This window comes from Aplidium turbinatum, chromosome 2 (assembly GCF_918807975.1).
Source record: "Aplidium turbinatum chromosome 2, kaAplTurb1.1, whole genome shotgun sequence".
NCBI classification, from domain to species: Eukaryota; Metazoa; Chordata; class Ascidiacea; order Aplousobranchia; family Polyclinidae; genus Aplidium; species Aplidium turbinatum.
The window spans coordinates 49,727,425-49,748,707 of NC_137473.1; the positions used below are offsets into that span (position 1 = coordinate 49,727,425).

Here is a 21,283-nt window from a genome sequence, read left to right on the forward strand (position 1 = left end):
GTCCTACTCACATTTTAAACTAAGAAAAATAAGCTATGGGACATTGCAAATTAAAGGTTGTATCAAGTTAATTTTTTCTGAAGATTTCTTTCAAGTGTCTCTGTGATAGGCTGCTTCTGTTTTCATCCAGTCATCATGCATATTTCTAAAGCAATTCTTTGTCAAAAGTAGCTGTTAAACCAAAGTTATATAAGAGTATTAGAGCAGATTTAGGAGTCTCAGAGCTTGCAGGTTTACTGTATAGGGTCTGTTAATACAACAGATCAGTTGATATAAGCACCTATAATAAAAGGACTGATAGTCTTGAGTCAAATTTACTTCGGAAAGAATTTGTTTGATAAAATTTAGATATAATTTACTTTCACTTGGACATAAACCAAAAACCAAACACAAGACTTATTGGTACTGTGCTGGGTGTAACAAGGAATCAAGGATGCATGCAATCCATAATTCCATATGTTGGACATATTTGAATTCTAGAGATTTTATTTGTTTTAATTTTCAGAGAGGCTACATTTGTTTAGCACATATAAATTTATTTAATTGAGCATTCTTGTACAATGGTGTAATTTTTTTAACAATCATATTGACTTAGTTTAATACTTTGATACACACCAATACTTGCCATTTCACACTGCCATATATGCATTAATGATGGATTCTGTTCTTGGTGAAGATCCAACTCTTCCTCTTGATTTTGATCACAGGTAATGTAAAGTAGGCTATACTAGCATGTACAATTTCAAGTTGAATGATCACAATTACTAGCATGTCACAGTTTTAATACAAAATTTGATGTTTTCAACTGGTTTTCAGGTTAGTCGATGGCTATTGTTAGTGCATTTTCATAACTGCGTAGCTTATGTTACCAAGTGGTGAGGGCGCCTGTACAATGTTGAAAAGATACCAGTTTGACACTGTTCAAGAAAGTGTGCAGTTTGGTTTTCTTAAACACTTAATGGTTAAAATGGATCAGGCTCTGCTCAATGACAGGTTTCTCAGTTGCCTGGTGTTGGTTGTATTGCATTTGTAATTGTACTGATCTCACAACAAGAGTAGGTTATTTTATTTTAACCATTTGTTTTGCTTTTTAATTTCTGTCAGAATTGCTTTTGAATTTCGTTTTTGATCAACAAAATGTATCTGGCCACGTTGGCATTCACAGAATTACATGTCTGTGAAAGCTTTCTGACAAAGGCGCAAAAGTGTATGCTTAAAACAATCTTCATCAAGGCATTTAATTGAACACAAAGCCAATCAAAGAATGTAGTGTAGAAACAAAAAAATATTTTAAATATTTTGGTGTTGGTAACTTGTAATAAGAAACAAATAAAAGACACCCTTGTTACAAAGCAACATAAAGTGAATACTGAATAGTGATGAAAGATAAAACTAGTATCTGAGACAATTCATTGCATTACCACAATTTTTATTGCCTCATTGTGCTACTTTTCGCTGAGTTGTTTTCGTCATGTTATTTTTTATTTTATAAAAAAAACATGAATAAAAAAAATATTAAAATCAATTAAGATATTGAATTTTGAAATGTTTGCATTACTAGCTGACAGTGCATAACCAGTACTTGCTTTTTGAGAGCTATTTTCAAAGTGATTTATGGTCATTTTTACTACCTTTTGGGGAGCTAAGCCCAAAAATGATAGCATGGTGCAATGCAGCCACTACCAGCATATATCATTAGTTATTCATTAGCTATTGTCTATTTAATTTTGGGTTGAGCAAATGGGAATTCAAAAAATTGAATTAAGAGATTGATATATTTTATCAAAAAATTATTTTTGCTTAGTTGCTCTTTTCCATAATGTGGTACGTTTATAGGTGTGATTTGTTGTTTCTAGTATGGCTGTTGAGTGATAGAGTAAGTTATATTGAGTTAAAATATACAATTAGTAATTTTAAAATTTTAATTTCAATTGTTAAAAGGTATTATATGTAATTTTGTGACACTATAATTTGAGTTTATGAGATAAGATGTAGCTTTGTGGTGCAACTTCGTATTGGTATTGGTTAAAGGTTTTGTTTCTGTAACAGAAATGCTGACTGTTGAAATCTATTATGATTAACATTTGGTATGTAGCTTCACAACTGTGATGGATCTACTCAAAATTATTGTTTATTGGAAACGTTTTGATAATAATTGCTTGCGCTTGGGCATTATATGTTTTTTTTTATCTTGTCCGTTAGGTGTCAGTAGCAAGTTGAAACAGTGCATGATAACCACGACATTTGTTCGCGTCATCAAGGAAATAACTGTCGCTTTTTACTTTTTCACCTTTTTGTTTTCGGGATGTCGGATGATAAAAAACAGATTTTGTTTCACAACTCACCGCGATCATTAAGACTAATTAATCCAATTCCGAAAAAATTCATCTCTTTTGCATTTTTGGTGTGCAGTCATTGGCATTTACTCGCAATGTTTACAGTCTGAAATGGTATTAATTAGAGGGAGTGTGTAAATTGAGGTTTCCCAGCATGGAGGAAATTCAAAGGCCTGCTGAAGATGTGTTTTGCTTGAGCAGGTTATTTTATAATTTAGAAATATAATCACAAAACCCTTCTAATTTTTACCTCAAACCCGCTGTACACAGTGTATGACCAATTTTGAATTCATGTAACTAATGACTCAGAATAAAAGATTGCGTCTTTGCACAGCAGGAGCTCAATTGAATAGTTGTTCCAAAGCACAAGGCAATAATAGACATTTTGAATTGCCTTATTTTAGATCAATTTTCGACTGTATTTTATTTCTTCTTTGTCGATTTCAAATGAGTGAGTTTTATGCGGCGTCAAAATAAGATGGTTTTTCTGTATAAGTTTAACGTGCTGTTACTGCTGTTGTCGTGTCTAGTGTATATTGCGTTGAAATATTTGGAAACGCGTTCAGAAAACACGTGCAACAACATACCAATGAAACTACCTATAACTTATAGCGGTTGATGGCGCATTGCGGTGTTTTAAAATTAAAAAATTCTGCTACACGAAAAGATGTGTCTTTGTCGTCATGCTATAAAAATCCTTTAGCTGTTCTAATAGTGTTACCGTACTTTTGATATTGTCTTTTCATTTTTCAAATTAATCAAAAGTATAGAAACGTTTTACTGCATTTTCATTCACGTTTGAGCTCTGAACATCGCAAATCTTTTTTAAAGAAATTTGCCGTTAACTAATGAGTAATTAAATATTATTCCTATTCGTAAGTGTTTTACGCCATCAGCATTGGTGACGCTGATGAGCGGCCACAGGTGATGGGTTTGTGCTAAGTCTTGTGCAGAGGAGATGCCTGAGCCAGCAAATCCGTTTTTTACAGTACAGACTACATCTGCAGACATTGCATCGATGTATGAAAAAAGAATGATTTTGCAGGCTAAGTAACTGTTGTTTTCGCAACGATATTGCTTCAAGTTGGGTCTTTTTGCATAGAATCAATGGCGCTTTTCATTGAATGGATATGTCCCGAGGTCTCAGTGTGCCAGCGTAGTTGCCAAGATTTCAATGGTATGCATGCTAATGGAATACCCTTCGGAGTTATCGTCGTTCTGCTCCATAGCTTCCATGCGCAAGCACGCTTCCTGCTGGGTTGTAGTTTTACGTCATTTAGCTGTGCGAGTCAGCTTGCGTTGGTACCAAGACTAGACGCTGAGTAAGGTTTTGGTGGATGATTGCTTAATGCTTGTGTGCAATAGTAACAGTTTCTTTATCGAAAGCATGTGTTATGACAGCTGGTTTTAGTTTTGAAAAAAATATTGCACCTTTGTAAGTTATAATTTGAAGGGACCAGTTGAAAGGCTGTAAAACCACTAAGCTTTTATAATTATAGGTTTACTTAAGGTCATTATCACTCTTGGTACCTCGTTGTAAAACAATTAAGGTAAACGTATTCAGGCTTCTCAAAGCAATTGTGCTAAGCTGCCTGCGGCAGTATAAACAGCCTTTTTCTTGTTTCTAGACTACGTTGTGACTACTGACTAGTTGGTCAATGCGTTTGAAAATTGCGCGCCCAAAGTGACTGGCAGTGAACTTGTGTAGGGTGTATTGAAGACTGCTCTGTGCATTTTCCGCCACAACTAAAGTATGGAGGTTTTGCGACACGTTTGAGAAGCAAACGCGTATGACATTCGTGTAGTTGGAAAAAAATTCTAGCACAACTTCAAGACTTTGAGAACTGACTAACTGTATTGACCGACCAGTGTTAGTAGCCGAAGTTTTGTATGAGCTTTGTTGTCAAAGGTACGTGATTCGTTTGTGCTTTCAGAGAAGGTGACTTTGCTGCTGGTTTAAGTACAGCTGCGAAGAGAAGGTTCCATTGCAGTCAGAAGGTTGGAATTTGAAGTTGAACGAAATTTGAAATGAATATCGATTAAGACATCCAAGTCAGCAGTTTTCAGTCTTGAAGCCGTATCGGTTATCGGAAGTAAATTTTTGCTTTAAAACTTTACAACATGAAACGAACTCGGTTAAAAGTATCCCACAAAACAGCGATTTCGTGTTAGCACAGAAAGATACTGTGAACTCTTTTTCTTTTGAGTGATTTTACCTGATACACAGTTTCTATCCACATCCACATTACCTAGTTGACGTTTTTGAGGATGTACCCTTTTCTAAAGGAATGGATAGATGCAAAAAAGAAGTAAGTTATGAGTGAAAAAGTAAACTGCATTTTAATCATTTCTTGTGTTACTAGATTCGTGAACGAAAAACTAGTTTATCAACAGTGCATTGTTTGACACATCTCCATCAGCAGAAATCTTCAGCTAATTGGTCCTCAACGTCTTGCGTAATGGCATGTTTTGGTGTTTAGCTGTTCAACATATGCTATCATAGTTTGTCATAATGTCATAGTCATACTCAGCGAAATTGTACTGTAGTTTACAGTGCGAGGTTTAGCTGACTGTCGTCAAAACAAGAGACTAATGTTGTTGAATGTCGTCGATAAATGGTTATGGACTTCATGCTGAGTGAGTGTACAGACTGCTTCGTAGATTCTCTATAAGTGCGAGCCTGGGTTTACTCAAGCAGCAAGTTTAGTGACCTTGTTTATAAAGTGAGGTAAACATTTTGTGCATCAGAACTTTATTTGTAGGACTGTATTAAATCTCTCGTAGTCCTAATGTCTTACTTGGTTTAACTATTATTATCGTCCATGCAACAGAAGCGTGCCCGAAAACAATACTGAAATTGCCTATCATATTTGTCTTACCAACAGCTCTTGGGAATTATTCTCCAAACTAGCAATATCCCAATCCGTCCTTTTTACATTGATTGTTACACCGTCTGCGGACGCTGAATCAATGTAAGAAGGCCGATTTTTGCTATCTTGGCTGGTATTGATCTTTTTCCACGCGTGGTTGGTTTGAAAAGAAATTAATTGCAACAGGGTAGAAGCTATTGTGGATTTTCTAGAATGTTGATTGCTAGTCAGTGCTTCGGTATGCAAGTCATGTCTCTTGATACGCAATTGTTATTCCAAAGGTGGCGATGAAAAGAGGCAGCTTTGCCGTCACATTGTTCTTTGTATGTTCCTGGGTTCATGAGAATCAAAACTGCAACAAAAATTAAGACAAACAATGTCCGCATGTTTGTACATGACATTATGATTAAAAGTCTGTTTGCGTTATCACACTATACTTTAATTTTATCCCTGGACATGTAGTTTAATGTATTGTATTATCATAATAACTTCCATACAGCGCTACATCCTACATTCATAGTAAAAGCCATTAGTCCTAATTTTTCTTTGGAAGTAGGTTTTCCTGCTGTTTTTAAACTTATTTCAATTTTCTGCGTCTTTTACACACTTGATAGGTTTATGCACAGTCAACCACTACTGCCACAAACAGCAACGTCTTTGCTTTAAAAGCCAAGTTACTTTAAAACTTTTCAGTTCGCTTAATATGAAAAGTGTGTTCTAAAGGTTCTGATTCCAGTGCTAGGGATAATTTGACTTTCAGCAGAGTCATTGAAATCGCTGTTCTCCATTAAGTTGGTTCTGGTTTTGACAAAAAAACTTTGTCTTCAGAGGTACTTCATCTCTTTCGAGTAGCTTGTTGTAGCTGGCAGAGCCTCATCCCCAGACAGCAAAATCCGTCATTTTTACATTGATTTAACGTTTGCAGACGTCGTTATTGCCGACATACAGTGCTTGACATATCAAGAAGGACCCGCAACCCGAAATACAATTAATACGAATGCCAGTCACTTAATACTCGGATTGTTGGGTTATAAATATATAACTGATGACTCGATGTTTTCGGTATCAAAAAAATTAAACCTTTTTTTCATTACTGTTGTCGCATGGATGTTTTTATGGTCGTTCTATTTGAGCAAGTGTGGGGTGTGGGAAACGTAATCATGATGTCCACGTGTGCAACCTTGTAAAATCGTGTTTCGATCGCTAGCCTACTTCACAACTTCGTGCATCACTCGCGCAGTTGTCACAAAGTATCCACGAAAGTTGATTTATATGTCAAAAATATGCAGCTCGGATTAAGGAACTTTGAAAGTGAGGTTGGTTTTCTATCAACCTCCAGTCCTCCACCCGGCACAATGTACAAGCTACTAACAGGAACAGCACAATAATATCACAAAGAATCGCGAATAAAAACCAAACCAAATTCACTGACATGTTCTGGCGAGAATATGGAAACCCAGTCTTGTGCAAGACGTAGCGCTAATGAAATAACAAAATATATAAAAAGTACCTTCGCAAGCCACTCTTCGAGAGAAATTTGAATGAAAACACATGTCATCATAGTTTTGTACGAGTATTGCAACATTGAAATGTTCCCACTAATTTTTCAAAAACATTGTTTACAACTTTATTTTAATGCCCTATTTTTGCGCAATGCGGTTTTGACCGGATGTCAAATTGTGAAATATTTTTTTGTATTACCCATCCAGTACCCATCGATTTCAATGAAAAAATGACAGATTTGCTGTCTGGGCAGTATTTGCAACTTAGCAAGACACCACGTTGGAAACAATGTGGTTGTATTAACTTGCGCAAGCATTTCCACGTTTCACATTTGACGCTTGCAACTCGAGTTATGATGACACATGTGATGTCACTGTGGTGTGAATGCCTGGCATATTAATTCAATTGACAAGAACGATGAAGAAATTGGTGACACACTTTTGTAATACGCTATATACGCTTGCTCTTAGCGTTTACAACCGGTTTCCACTTCCTCTTAGTGCGCATTTTACGTGTTAGTGACTAGTGTAGTAGTTTATTCAAGAAACACTTTTTACATTGTCTGCCAACAAGGCACCAAAATACCGCATACTTCCCAGCCAGATTAAGTTGCCCTTTTTACATCGTTTGAACGTCTTATGACGTTGTGGCAACATTTGATAGATGTTATTATTGCAACCACGTTTGACGACATTGCAACGGTGTAATCAGGACAATTTTTAGTAACTGGGATATATTTTTATTATTTCTGTTTTTTTTTCATTTTTCGTGCTTTGAGCGTACCCAGCCGGGTCTGCTACTATTTGGTGAGTCCGATTCGGTGAGTTCCTAACCTCTAACCCCTAACCCTAAAACGGCAATGATAGTTAGGCTGCAGTACCCGATAATTTAAAATTTTTTTTTAAAGAATCCCCCGTTAAGGGATTGGACTCACCGAAACGGGCCATTCCGTACCCAGCCACGCACCTTATCACTTATCAGGTTGTAGATTTCAGTTTGTGCGGTCATTGTTCAAGAACTTCAAGCCATGAATTTTGTTTGACATGACTAATTGACTATGTGCAACAACATATCAACGGTTCAGACCATGGACAATTCAGACCTTTTGTTTTGTTTCGGCTCTTTATAGAACGACTCATCAGCGTTTTAATTTTACCTTGAGACAATAGCAAGTTGAAATTTATTTAATATCCCATAGTATCCAAAGTTAAATTGCAATTTGCATAAATTACTTCACACATTGCAATTCAAACGAGTTGGACCTAGACCTAGTGTTGGTGAGATCGTCTATATATTTTCATTTAATGAACGAGCATATTATGCTCTTGAGTCATATAATCCATCCTTGCATCAAATTCCCCATGGGATCCGGTAATGCATTCATTATGAACTGGAGCCCTTGTAATAATCTTGCTTCGTATTGTTATTGCGTTTGGAAATATAACTTACCGGTCTCTTGCATCAGTGTTGCGTTTTTAGAAGTAGATTTTCAACGAATTTGTTATTAAACAAACACTTTTGTCTTCTATTAGTAATATGCATTGAAGTATTTCTGATAGAGTAGAGTGTGACTTGAGTTTGTGTGTGTTAATCAGCATTGCAACTTGGGTGATGTCATGTTTTTGTGTTGCTACCAAGTTAGGATATTTGGAGGATACAAGAATCCTTTACATTACCATTGCTACATTTATTCAATCTTGGCTACTGCGAGTAAACAACTCTCATTTTGAAAGCTACAATGTGTTTGGATGAAGTAAAACTTCGTGGCAATTGCATGGTGTCCTTGTTGACAAATTTATATATTTTACGTTGATCATACGTATGTAGACGTTGAAAGAGTGTAAAAAAAGCGCATCGTAAGCCAGATGCGCAGCAAAGATACGTTTCAACAGCATGGTGATTACATGGTAACCTGACTCGTCAGTTTGGCGCAAAAAGTATTTAAAAAAAAGCTTTAAAAAACCTTAGACCTGCTTGTCATTAAATCTTCTCTTTTTTTCTGTAAAGAACGTCAAAATTTTACCCTTGTTGAAAATAACATTTCTTTTAAAAGTAAAACGAAACTGTTCACCGGGCGTTTAGTTCAAAAACATGATACGGTACTCTATTTTCTGAAGAAGGCAGTCGTGTCTGATTGACAAAACGTCGAAATAAATACAAATTAGAAGTTGCAACGCCTTGTGATAATTTAGCTTATTTCACATGAGAAGAGCGTAAATTGTGTTTTTTAGTTTTAAACATTTTTTTTGCTAAAAAAGAACATTTTTAGTTGTTACCTGGTGGGTTTTGTCATATGCACCACAATATTCAATCTGAATGTATGTACAGCTCTAAATTGAGGTCTATTCTTTGTCCTTCTAGCGTCAACATGTCACATATTCCCGACCTAAGCGCGAACGAGACCCTCCCAAGACCCCAGCTCTCACTCTCCAACAGAGATCAAGGATCGAAGAGTAATGATCCGGGACCAACCCACCCAACAGGTGCTTTGGATTTTTTGCTTTCTGTAAAACTATGTTTGTAGATGAGTAGATAGACATAGGTGGTTACTGGTTATCTATAATATGTTGGCCCTTTTCTTTCATACTCAAGCAGATTTTTTCAAGTATAGTCAAGTAGTACCCAGTAAGGTCGCTACAATCGCTTTAAAAAAAAGATTTTTACGTCGTAAAAAACCAATAAAAATCTTCCTTTCTGCTGTTAAAAAAAGAAGATTAATTGCAACTTTTCCTTTTGCCTTTGCTTTTTAACCAGTTTGTTCCGTCTTCAGGAGTATCCCCGGCTAGCGGAAGAATATCACCAGCAAGCAATAGAAACATGAAAGATTTTGGGACAGTAAGTTATTTTTTCTAAATGTTTTCAAACAACCTGTGCATATCCAACTATAATAAAACTTGAATTTTTACAGCAAATTTTCTAAATCGACGAGACGACACGACACGAACTGTTTGATATTGAAGCATAGTAGTCTACACAAGCATTTCGTTCAATGCCTGACTACTGTAATTGTCGACCGTTTTGTAAAGTCATGCCTTTTCAGCAAATCTCTGATTTGAAGAAAGAAAATTTCAGTTTGAAGTTACGCATTTTTTATATGGAGGAACGCATGTTGGAACAATTCAGTGGAGATCACGACCAACTATGGCGAACTGTAAGTCCATTTTGTTGTTTTCTCGTGGTACAGTGTTGTACTTGTAAAACTACAGGCTTATCTATTTTTACACGCCCCAGTGCATTGTTTTTTGATTTTTGAAATTGAAGTTTTATTTCCAGACAGCAAATCAGTCCCTTTTTAGATTGATTCAACGTTGGCAGGTGTTAGATCAATGTAAAAAAACTACTGATTTGCTGTCTGGGTTAACACTATTCCAGCCAACAAACCAGTTCTTTTTTACATTGATTTAATGTCTCAGACGTTCTAAATTGGAAAAAGAGGCTGGGTTGCTTTCTTCACTTTCCTTTTTTCGTTTCACGGCTTATTTTTAATCTATCTTTTTTAATGTAGTATACTTCCGAAAATTGTAGAGACCGTGCTGGCAAGTTCGGGCAAAAATGACAATCTCTGTCATAATAAATCACTTTTTTGTTGCATCGTGTATTTGTGTGTGCGTCACGTCAGCAGTACAACGTCCACAAAGCAAACTTCAAGTTAGCTATGACATTCCTTTGAATTGAAGCATTGCTTTGCATTCCCAGTTGAATAATTTTGTCTTGGTAATTAGTTTAATTGAATTTTTGAGAGGCAGTTTCTCATATTGAGGTTCGTGCTATTCCGAGAGGATACAACAGCGAGTGTTGAGAAAAAATTAGTGTAACAGCTCAGTTTTTCAGATCTTAAAAAAAGCGTAACTTTTAAAAGGTATTTCGCGCAAACTTTTAAGCAGACCTCAAAAACCCATCAACGCACTGAACTTTGTGTAGAGGTTGTACTGTCAGTAAACTTTTTTGTAAGGAACAGTTAAACATTTCCTGATGAAAGTTTTAAAATAACACTCCTATGTCTTCTTATAGCGTCACCATCGGAAAAATTACGCAGGTTAATTGTTTATTGTTGATATCAAAGGTTGGCTGTGGTTTAATTTAGTTATGAAAGTTTATATTGAGTCTCATTTCGTTCGTTTGACAATTGTTTTTGCTGATGAATGCTATGGAGCGCATCATAGCGTACTTATTCTCAACTGTTATATGTCTATTTTGTATTAAATGACTGTTAAACAAATATTGTGAGATTTGTTTTCTATGACAAATATCACAGCAGGAGACTGGTTTAAATCTTGTCAGAAAAGGTTGCATTTAGCTTGATACTGCGAGTTAGGTGTGGTAATAGCGAATTGCACTTCAACACCATTCGTCAGAGCACATGACTAGGGAACTGTGTTCCGAAAGCTAGTGCAATTCGCTAGTATCACAGCGAACTCACAGCATCAGGCTAAAACAGGTCGTTAAAATCTACATTGTGAAGTAAAATTTATTTATTGTGCAATGTGCACCGTTTTGTATCAAATCGGAGTCGGTCTTTGCCTTATCGACTCCGATTCAGGACATGGCAAAATCCCTCCGACTCCACGACTCCAACTCCACAGCTGTGGTTTTCATGTGACCTTGATAGATTTGTTTTTTTTTTCATTTTAGAACATTGAGCTGAAGGTTGAGTGCGACAGTCTACGGAAAGAATTGTCCGAGAAACATGATCTACTGGTGAAAGCATCGTAAGTTGAAAATGTTTATTTGCAAAGTGAAGTCGTTTCTAGCGTCTGAACAACGTTTTTTCGATGCGACAAAGCCGCGTTTGCATACTCAAACATTCACTGCAATTAGTTACTGTCAAGACGGACTATATAGTCCGTCTTGGTTACTGTCAAAATCTTTCACAAACAGATGTCAATGTTTCTTGTGACGATATTATATAAGTTGAATTATTTTTCATTACAATTATTGGTGACATTTTTATTTGTTAGCTACGGAATCGCCATTCCCAGTCAGCAAAAGTTGTCTTTTTACGTAGTTTCGTAGTCGCGAAGCAAATGATGCAAAAAAGCAACTTTTGTTAGCTTGGTCGCTGCTGCTTTTGGTCAGGTTGGGTTTGACTCCTGGTCAAGCCAAAAGACTTTTGGTTAATCTTGCTAAAAACCTGGGATTTTTATTTCGCCAATAACCCAGTGAAAATTTCTTTCTAACCACATCGCACATTCTGGAATGTTTGATTTCTGACGTGAAGGCGAACATTCGCCACAGTTTGTCCTCACAATCAGCGAAATAAAAACTCCTTTTTTCTTTTTTTAATATCTGGTATTTTTGCAAAATGCAAATTGAAATGGGGAAGTTTTTTTTTTCAAATTTTGCCTCTTTAATATTGTTCAAATGTTACGTTTTTGAACCTTTCAATCTTTAAGCATCATCTAACGACAAAGCTTGACATGGTGCCAGTTCGACACCACTTATAGCATGCCTAAAGGTGGACACGAAGCTTGGGTTTGCTTGGGCTTTCTGTCCACTTAATCTGAATCAACCACCGCGCGTAAAGCCTGGATACGACAAAAAATGAAGCATAAACTAGATTTAAATCAACTACACAGTTTTACATCCGACCAATGAATTCACATACTTGCGTTTGTCCAGCAACGCTGTGGCGTGCATGGATTCTGGCGACCCAGAGGAACTCCAGAAGGCCAAGAACGAAGCAATGAAGGAGGTGACGCAGTTACGAGAAATCATGAACGAAAAGGTTGATGCTGCCGAGAAGGTGATAACTCAGTCAACAGTAGTTGTTTTGACGTCGCCAAATGTTGAAGGCTTACGTAAAAAGGCCTCTCTTGTAACAAGGTGGTTGTGTGAGATCAAACTGTTAGCAAATCACATTATATTGACCTTTTGCTTAGGGATAGTTTTCCGTTGACCCCTATAGTCTTTTGCTACCATCTCAGTGCCAGCACCACACCTAGAGTGTAGCATTCCTTGCATCCCAAACGTATTAAAACGTTATTTTAAATGCTGGAATTGATTTTCTGCATCGTTTGCGTTGTCAAGAAACCAGTTGCACCTCACAGCGTTGTTGTGTTTAGACAGTCTTTAAGGCTCTCCGTTTCTTCAACATTTGAGATAGAAACTACAACGTACCTTCACACAGGAGTTGCAAGCTGCACAGCAGGACTCGGAACACGCGTTGCAGCAAACAATGGCGCTTCGGAAGAAGTGTGATGATTTCAAAGCTGAAAACAAGGATCTGGCTGATGCTTTGGCCGAGGCAAATGAAGCTTTGGAAGAAGCAAAGGCAAAAGCAGACCAACTTGTTCATGGTGATTCTTGTAAGTAAACTCTTCGACGAAAAGGATTAGGATTGATTTGACATAAAGCTTGCTTATCTTTTTATATGGCAATTGGAAAGTTTAACGCATTTCGTAGTTATCGCTTATGCGATTCTAGCTTAAACATTTATTCAAAAGTTGTCTGGACTACGTAAAAATAGTTGAGAAACATCCTGGATTCTGTTACCCAACTTGCAAGTTGATGCTACGTTGATTCAACATCCACAGACGTTGCTTCACTCACTCTAAGGTTATACATGTACTTGCACAGCGAAAATATGTTTTCATAAATAGTATCATTTGACAACATTGCGTGAATGCTGACCAGTAAAAGTCACCCTTGAATGATCTGAAAACATACATTTTGGAACAGTAGAACCACATTTTGCACCAGTAGAACTAGAACGTATCGTCAGGGATATCATGTTATTTAACTAAATGTCTGGTGGGAAGCCTCATTCAATTTTTAGTTTCATGGAAGTCTGGAAAAGTATTGTCCATAAATCTTTTGTAGCTTTGCAACTATTGAGAAGTTCTCATTTAAGTGATTTTACCATGGAAATTTTCACAGTTAATTTCACTGGTCAATTAATTTTGTGATTTTGTTTGCTTGTGCTTTTCCATATACAAACGAAGCTGCCTTTTCGTCAGCGAAAACTTTATCAATAAATTATACAAGTTTTCGAACACGGCTGATTTTATATACTTGGCCTGTCTATTGTTTGTTAGTTATTATTCGATACACTGATTGCTGCAGATGTTCAACAGCAACTAGTCAACTAAGCGCAAGATAATTGTGGAATTTTAATTAGATTTGAAGCCATCTCCTGCTCAAGAGGAGAAAGTTACATCCCTGGAAAAACATATAGATCAGCTTGACGCAGAGCTCAAAGACAAGAACAGGTTGGTTTGCAACGCAAAGTTATTTATAAACTCTTAGTGACGTCACAAAACTACTACGTCACTAAGGTTGACACAACACAACTCGAAACCCCAAGTGATGGAAATTGATTTCTTGATCTATCTGTTTTGCGAAATAAATCAGGCAGCGAATCAGTCGTTTTTGACATTGATTTAACTTCTACAAACGTTAGTTCAATGTGAAAAATGGCTAATTTTCCGTTTGCGAACTGTCTCACCTAGATTCCCAATATCTTCTGCAGCCCTCGTTTGCGTCAAGCAAAACAACAGTTTGTTGATGAAATACTGTTCTTACCTTGTTGAAATTTCTGAACTTAACGCAGTGTTTCATGTTAACAATGTTAAATGTTCGCTAGTGGAGTGATCACTCAGCTCTGTGTTGATATATATCCCAACTCGCAAAATTCGTCTTTTTCTACGGTCACAGACGGTGAATCGACGCAAAAAAGGACAAATTTTGTTGGCGTACAAGAGTAACACAGTCACACCACGGCATACTACGTTGATTGAAACGCGTTTTTAAACAAACAACTCGATGTATCTTAGGACAATCAGAGAGCTCCAAGCCAGCTTGGCCACCAAGCAGACCTTCATTGAGCTGCTGAGCGAAGAGAAGCAAGTTACCAATAACGAGCAAGTCGAACCTTTGTTGCGGGAAGTTGAATGTCTTCAACATAAACTAAAGGTTCAATAAATTATAGATTAATTTTATTGATCTTGCTCGGTATTTTGCTATGGTGAACTGCAAGCTTGTTTCGACGGTTATTGAAACGGTTTGACCGGACAATAAGATGAAGTTACATTTTTTGAATATAAAATAACATATATAAACAGTTTTCATGGTGTACTTTATTGATTTTCTGTCATATTTTTGCTTTTAATGTTTGCGCATATGTAGATTTTTATTGGACTGTGTAAGTGTGTATTGCATAATGTTACGCATTAACGTAATTTGTAAACATGTATAATATCTGATAAATCGTTTCTGGTTGTAGGTAAATTTATAGAAAAGCAGTTTAGATGTAGAATGTTTATCTCTCATCAAGCAATTTATTATGATAAAAAGCGCATTTAAATCTTGCATTGAATAAAATTAACATACAAGTACTCTTTGTGAAGCGTTATTTTAACACACACATTAAAACTACAAAAATTGCAATTTTTGTAACACGTGTGTTTTGCGCAGGAAAGCGAGTCTGCTTTGTCAAATTCTGAACAATTTGAAGGAAAAGCCCACCAAAGATATCAAGTATGTGTTATTCTGTGATATACTGACCAGCTCAATATAATTTCATTCGCCATATTGCTTATTATTGGAAATAAAATTTAATCTTTTTTCTTATTGCAAATTTACTTTTCTGTGCAGCTTTGTTGAAACTGCGCAAGCACCTGGAAGTATTTCTTTTGAATTGACAACTGAGTATTTTTTCATCAATGTGAGATGGTATCAGGGGGCTGCATTTTACGAACAATTATTTCATATCTTGTAGTTTTGTCACTAAACGTCAAATAAACGCAACGTGATCAAAGATGTTTTCTCCGATCTGTTTCCCCTGCCTTTCTATCTTTTCTGTTGTCTCCATACCCAGCTGACAAAAACATTTTTTTACATTAATTTTACGTTCATAGACGCCGACTCAATGTAAAAAGAACGGATTTTGCTAGCTGGGTCAACCCTTTGAAAAATTGATAAGCTCAACGGCACACAGGTCTTAGCAATTTGTTTGCAATCTAACGACGTACTGCTGCTAGCATGTACTCCACATACTAATATAATAATACAGTATATTAAAAGAAATCTGCTCATTTTAACGTTGATTTTGTATCAAATAACGTTAAGTGATTTTCTCTTTCGCATGGACATAATTTACGTCCAACTGCTAATTTAACATAGGCAAAGTTTTTCTGACGTCATAATGCATTAATTAGGATCTTCTAACATTGCAAGATGACTACCAGGTAACATGGCGTCGTGCATCTGGCTTTTTTTAAAAGGACTTTTGGTTGTTTTTATGTCAATTAACGTTAAAACAGCATGGTTATTTTTAAAGTTGGTCTTTGCATGCCAAGATATTGCTTTAACAATTGACCTTGTCCTATTTCGTCATAGGTGCTTTGTTTTCTTTTTCTTCATGTTTTTGAATGGACTTGCATTTGATGGCTGCTGCTGCTGCTGCAAGTTACCGCGTCATTCTGTTTTTTCAACGAAATGCTTTATCATTTCGGTCTTAAGAAAAAAAAAAACCTTTATGTATTTTAAAAATACTTAACGCAATAACGTAGCATGCCTAATTGCCTAACAAATTCGATTTTTCGAGCTTCAAGCCCGAGAGCCAAATCACTGAGGATTTTTTTCTTTGAAGCTCGAGCCACTTTTCACAAGAGCAGCTATGCCCTTTCTTAAGGATCTAAAAAGAACTGATTTTGCCTCTTTGTGTTGGTTCCAAAATACTGCTTCGTTGCGTTTTGTTGATCTTGAGGCTTTTAATGCTTGCTTCCCACACAGAAAAATCCGTCGTTTGTATATTGATGTATTGGAAACGACGGATTTTGCTGTCTGTGAGACTCTGGGTTATCATCAGATTCGAACCAAAGCATGTTTCGATTGTTGCTATTGATACAGACAATGACAATGATCGTTAGCTTAAACTGATGCCTGAAAACGCATGATGTATTTATCTCGCATTCGCAAAACTAAAGCTTTTCCAATTGATCGAAACAAATAGTTGACTTTTTTAATAATGGATTTACTGTAGTTTACTTTGCAGTTAATAAAATACCTTTGGATTTTGCATAAATAGCATACATAACATGGCGATAGATGTGTGGTGCTAGATCTATTAACGCGCACGTTGCATTTCAGGACCACATTAATGAGCAGCAGCAACGGCTTGATGAGTACGAACTTGCCACAAAGCAAATGACTGGAGAGCTGGAGAAGCGCGAAGCTGAGTTGCAGGTAAGTTTTGTTCATTGGTGCCGTACTTGCGTTTATCTAATTTTTGCCAGAGTTTAATTTCACATTGTTTAAATGTGTTAAATTTTTTAATCTTTCTTCCCCGAATCCCTGCCTTTGAATTCATTTTTTAGACTTTGAAAGATTCTCTGAAAGAAAGTGAAGAGAAAATCGAAGAACTGACGGAAAACCTTAATCATTGCACTGACGAGGCGAACGACGCTAACGCCAAAGCGATGAAGAATATTAATAAAAGAGATAAAGCAATCACTGTAAGTTCTTCTGACAAGTGCTTTCTCTGTCTAGTTTTCTGTAGTTTGTCGTCGGCGTAGCACCATGTGGAGGCCGGTGGGTTGGGCATTGGTTAATGACATGGTCTCCTGTCTGTTCTGTGGCGCCACATTCGCATTCTGATAAAGGAGCCAGGCCCCACTTGTGCATGTCCGAACGAAAGCGGCCGACGCCAGTACTCTGCAGTTGTCCAGTGGTGACTTCACATTCAAGCTTTCTTGTCCAAGTCCATCGACTGCGCGTTTAAATCTTCTGATGGTTTGTTTAGGTTTTATTCGAAACACATTTGGATGCATTGTTTGACGATACACGTCTCATGTTTTGACTGTTGGAATTGAACTGGGCATTTCTGATTTTTTGGTTTATTTTTCAATTCCATGTCAACGCTAACTTGTCAGTTTTTAAGAAAATTTTGAAATAAAAGTTGTTTAAGATTTCTTTTTTTTACAAAATGTATCTTCATCCTTTCTTTTTTTTTTACAGTATTATAAAATATTAAACGAACATAAATCTTGCATTTATATAGGGTTTGACTCAAGTCGTTTACAAAAAAGACACGGAAATTTCTTCCCTTCAAGAAGAAATTTCGACATTGCAACAAGAAATATGTCGACTGAGAAAAGATATTGATGACAAAGACTTTAAAACAAATCAACTCTTAGCAGACATACGCAGCCACGAGTCTTCCAAGGTCGAAAATTTGCTTTAACTTTATCGTATGATATCCCAAGCAAAAATATCCCTCATCTTTACATTGATTCAACGTCTACATACTTTGAATCAATGTAAAAATGACGGATTTTGCTGGCCGGGGTGATGTGGTTGTGTATTCAATTCACAAATCCATTGGAAATGTTTTTGTTTGTATGAACCGTGTACATAAACGTCTTGGAGTAAAGTCCCACCTGGAAAAAGTTGCTATTCATCGTTTCAACGTTGCCTGGTGACGTTGAACCGATATAAAAAGGAAACTTTTGGTGGTTGGGTTACTGTTGTTTTGTTTGCCTTTCAACGTTTGCTTCAATATAATATCCTTGCAAGATTTGTGTTTCTATAAAATGAATTTCAGGTTATATTGTTAAGCAGCCCAGTTTTTTTTAAATGGCACGACTAAATAAGATCCTTTCAAGAATTTCAACCAATAACGTTTGCAAGCAGAGAATATACGTTTAAAAAGAGACAGTTACAGTTGATTGCTTTGAAATTTTCGTGGTTTGACAAATTCACTGAAACAGTTGGAATCATTGAACCAGGTTTTTTTTTCTTCACTTGGATTCGAACTCGGTCCGAATATTCCTGAGCCCTACTCTCTCACCACTAGGCCAACGAACTGGTATAGTTTGCTCGCGACTTTTCTTTGTTAAGTCTCCTCAGAATTTTTGTTTACGCAAAAACAACTTTAAATGCGATTCTGTTTATGTTGTAGTTCTCAGTTATTACTTTTAATCACAATAGCACAAAAAATCACTTTTCCGTTAAAATTCTAATTTATATATTTTCAGAACTCAACTTCGAAAGATGATCTGATACATCAACTACGAGGCCAGTTGAGAGAATCAGATAGTGCTTTGCAAGTAAGTATGTATAAAATTCATCCAGCTTTTTTGTTTGCTGTGTAAAGCAAATTTTTTGTAGCTACATGTTGGCTTACTTAGCCCTACAGCTTATCAAAGTGCAAAAACTAACAAACCACTAAAAACAAAAAGAAAATAATTTGTGAGTGTATTTTGCAATTTATTTCCAAAACCACTAAAAAAAGTTTTAAAAAAGCAACGGATAACGTGTACACAACAATAGTTAGTCTTCTTACAGTTTTACTTTATTTTCTGCGACAATATTCCGGACATGGAATTGAAATGCACCATTCTAGTTCATCTTTGACTCAAGTTCATTTTTCGTGGTTCCAAACATGTGTTGACAGTTTTAATTCCGCAGGACGCCCTGGATGCAAAAGATCATCTTGAAAACGAAAAGGAAAAGTCATCCAGAGACTTTATGATCCAACTCAGGGAAAAGAATCGACAACTTGATCGTTTTAAAACTCAAGTGAGCTCCGTGTGGTCAAGGCCAGAATTTTATCTAAATATTTTTAGCATACACATTATACACACTCTTTCATAAGTAACATTTTAAAATAGGTTTACAAGTTTTATGTTGAGGTTACATTATTAGGTCTTGATATGTTTTGTTCAATTATTTAACTCAGGCATCAGACTACGAACAAACTGTACTTTCGCTTGACACTGACATCCGGGAAAAAGACAAAGAGCTACAAGAATTGGCTACAAAACATAAGACTTTGCTCCGGGATTTTCAAGTACGTTATCAATTGTTATAGATCCTTCTTCACGTGAATTTGCAAACGCATTGAAAAGACATAAAAATTCAACGTATGCAAACGTTGAATCAATGTAAAAATGAAGGATTTTGCGTCTGGGTATGAATGCTACAATTAAGCCTGGTGCAAGTGAGAGGCAATATTTTTCAATTAAAGCGATTTTTTTATATTTGTGGCATGATCAATTTCCAGCTTTATTTTTTCTTCAACGTCAGTTTTGGTTTCGCAGCTGAAAGAGAATGAACGATTACGTGTGGTTCGTGAGAGAGACGAACTACTGAGGCAGTGCGAAGACGAGAAGATGCGATTCTCTGAACTGGCCAGCAAGATACGGCGTCGATCGAGCAGTGAACTTGACACAACGGCCAGTCTTTCGGACCTGGACACTTTCAAACGATTGCAAGACTTACAAGATGAACTGCGCAAAAAGAAAGAAGCTTTGGCGGTCAGTCAACAGCAAAAAACGTTAACTTTACGTGTTGTTTTGTACCCAGACTTTGCTCAAGTGGTGTAAAGATAAAAAAAAAAGGCTAGAAAACCAATCTTTTACATCCAATCAATATCATGTTACGCAACTTAAACTACCAGCAGCCTGGCCCACAGCTTAACAGAGCAATGAATATCAGGTAAAATTGAACATTACGTCACCACAAAAAAAGCTTTAAGCAACTAAACATATGTAGTACCACACATTTAGTCACACAAACAAAGTTGGTTTTAATTAACTAAGAAGTTGCATAATCTAAAACACAATAAGGTTAACTCACAAAACTCAGCAAACAACACTTCTACTAAAAGTTAAACTAAACAAAGCAACTGCAGCTCAGTATACAAGACAGAACTCAACTGTGGCAAACAAAGTATGCGTACACAGTAATTAGCGTCAGCGCAAAGCGCTTCAGGAGAGAAACGTCCGAAATCGAGTGCCACAACATATCATACTGCAAAAGATAAACAAGCACAAACTAACGTATGCCTATCCCAAGCACTGAACATGAGATAACTGAATAACTAGAACAGTCCACAAGCATCTAGCTGCACGTTCAGCAACAATTCTATCCCTAAAATAAGAAGCACTGCAACTCCGCGCCTACTAATTAACCTGAAGCAACACAAGGGATTCAGCAACATAAAATTTCACTGCACGCAGGAAGCCAACATAGCCAAAGAACAAGCTCTCGCCGAGTTGGATAGGTCGCAGTTCGAATTCGAGAAGGCGCTACGCTCTCGTGATGACAAAATACACAACGGCAATCGGGCCATCGCTATGCGTGACGTAGAAATACGTCAGCTCAAGGATTTATTACGAAACAAGGAAGAGGCTTTGCATGTGAGAACACCAAGCGATTTTTAAGCTTGACAGTAATCTAGAATTTGTTTTCTTATGCACTGGTTGTAAACCCGACAGCAAATCAGTCGTTTCTTGATGTAAAAAAACACTGATTTGCTGTCTCTGAGAATGCACTCTTCCAACCACCAAAACAGAAATTTGATGTTTTTAAATCGTTAATTAAATTTACGTACAATTTTAAACTCTCTATTGTACAATGTTTTTATTGTTTTACTATCGAATTCAAATGTTTTTATTAACTGACGTTTTTATATAAATTTTTCTTTCCACCTTCTTCTGGGAAAGACTGAAGTATTAGTAGTAGTAGTCCAGTTTTAATCCGGTGATGTCCCCGTTACCGGGGGTGGCCGGATTCACCTCCAAATGCCGCAATCGCCTTCACACCCTGCCTCCACATCGATCTGTCTAACGC

The 21,283-nt window shown here is 36.6% G+C and overlaps 1 protein-coding gene across 2 annotated transcripts in view; it reads left to right on the top strand.

Moving 5' to 3' along the window:
* Nucleotides 1-570: 570 nt before the first annotated feature.
* The window catches only part of LOC145765678 (uncharacterized), a 43,261-nt gene continuing 22,548 nt past the window's right edge, over nt 571-21,283 (top strand). The window contains exons 1-19 of one of the 2 annotated variants that reach the window (XM_082577500.1): nt 571-707; nt 9,071-9,192; nt 9,480-9,544; nt 9,750-9,860; nt 11,342-11,418; nt 12,329-12,452; nt 12,837-13,014; nt 13,827-13,917; nt 14,482-14,620; nt 15,122-15,184; nt 15,865-15,894; nt 16,799-16,894; nt 17,026-17,163; nt 17,709-17,873; nt 18,685-18,756; nt 19,118-19,228; nt 19,389-19,499; nt 19,750-19,965; nt 20,671-20,850. In XM_082577500.1, coding sequence (XP_082433626.1) covers nt 652-707; nt 9,071-9,192; nt 9,480-9,544; nt 9,750-9,860; nt 11,342-11,418; nt 12,329-12,452; nt 12,837-13,014; nt 13,827-13,917; nt 14,482-14,620; nt 15,122-15,184; nt 15,865-15,894; nt 16,799-16,894; nt 17,026-17,163; nt 17,709-17,873; nt 18,685-18,756; nt 19,118-19,228; nt 19,389-19,499; nt 19,750-19,965; nt 20,671-20,850 — 2,145 coding nt within the window. In that variant the 5' untranslated portion in view covers nt 571-651. Of the gene's footprint in view, nt 708-4,193; nt 4,646-9,070; nt 9,193-9,479; nt 9,545-9,749; nt 9,861-11,341; nt 11,419-12,328; nt 12,453-12,836; nt 13,015-13,826; nt 13,918-14,481; nt 14,621-15,121; nt 15,185-15,864; nt 15,895-16,798; nt 16,895-17,025; nt 17,164-17,708; nt 17,874-18,684; nt 18,757-19,117; nt 19,229-19,388; nt 19,500-19,749; nt 19,966-20,670; nt 20,851-21,283 lie in introns of those variants that run through there. The other variant, XM_082577501.1, reaches the window with a different exon arrangement.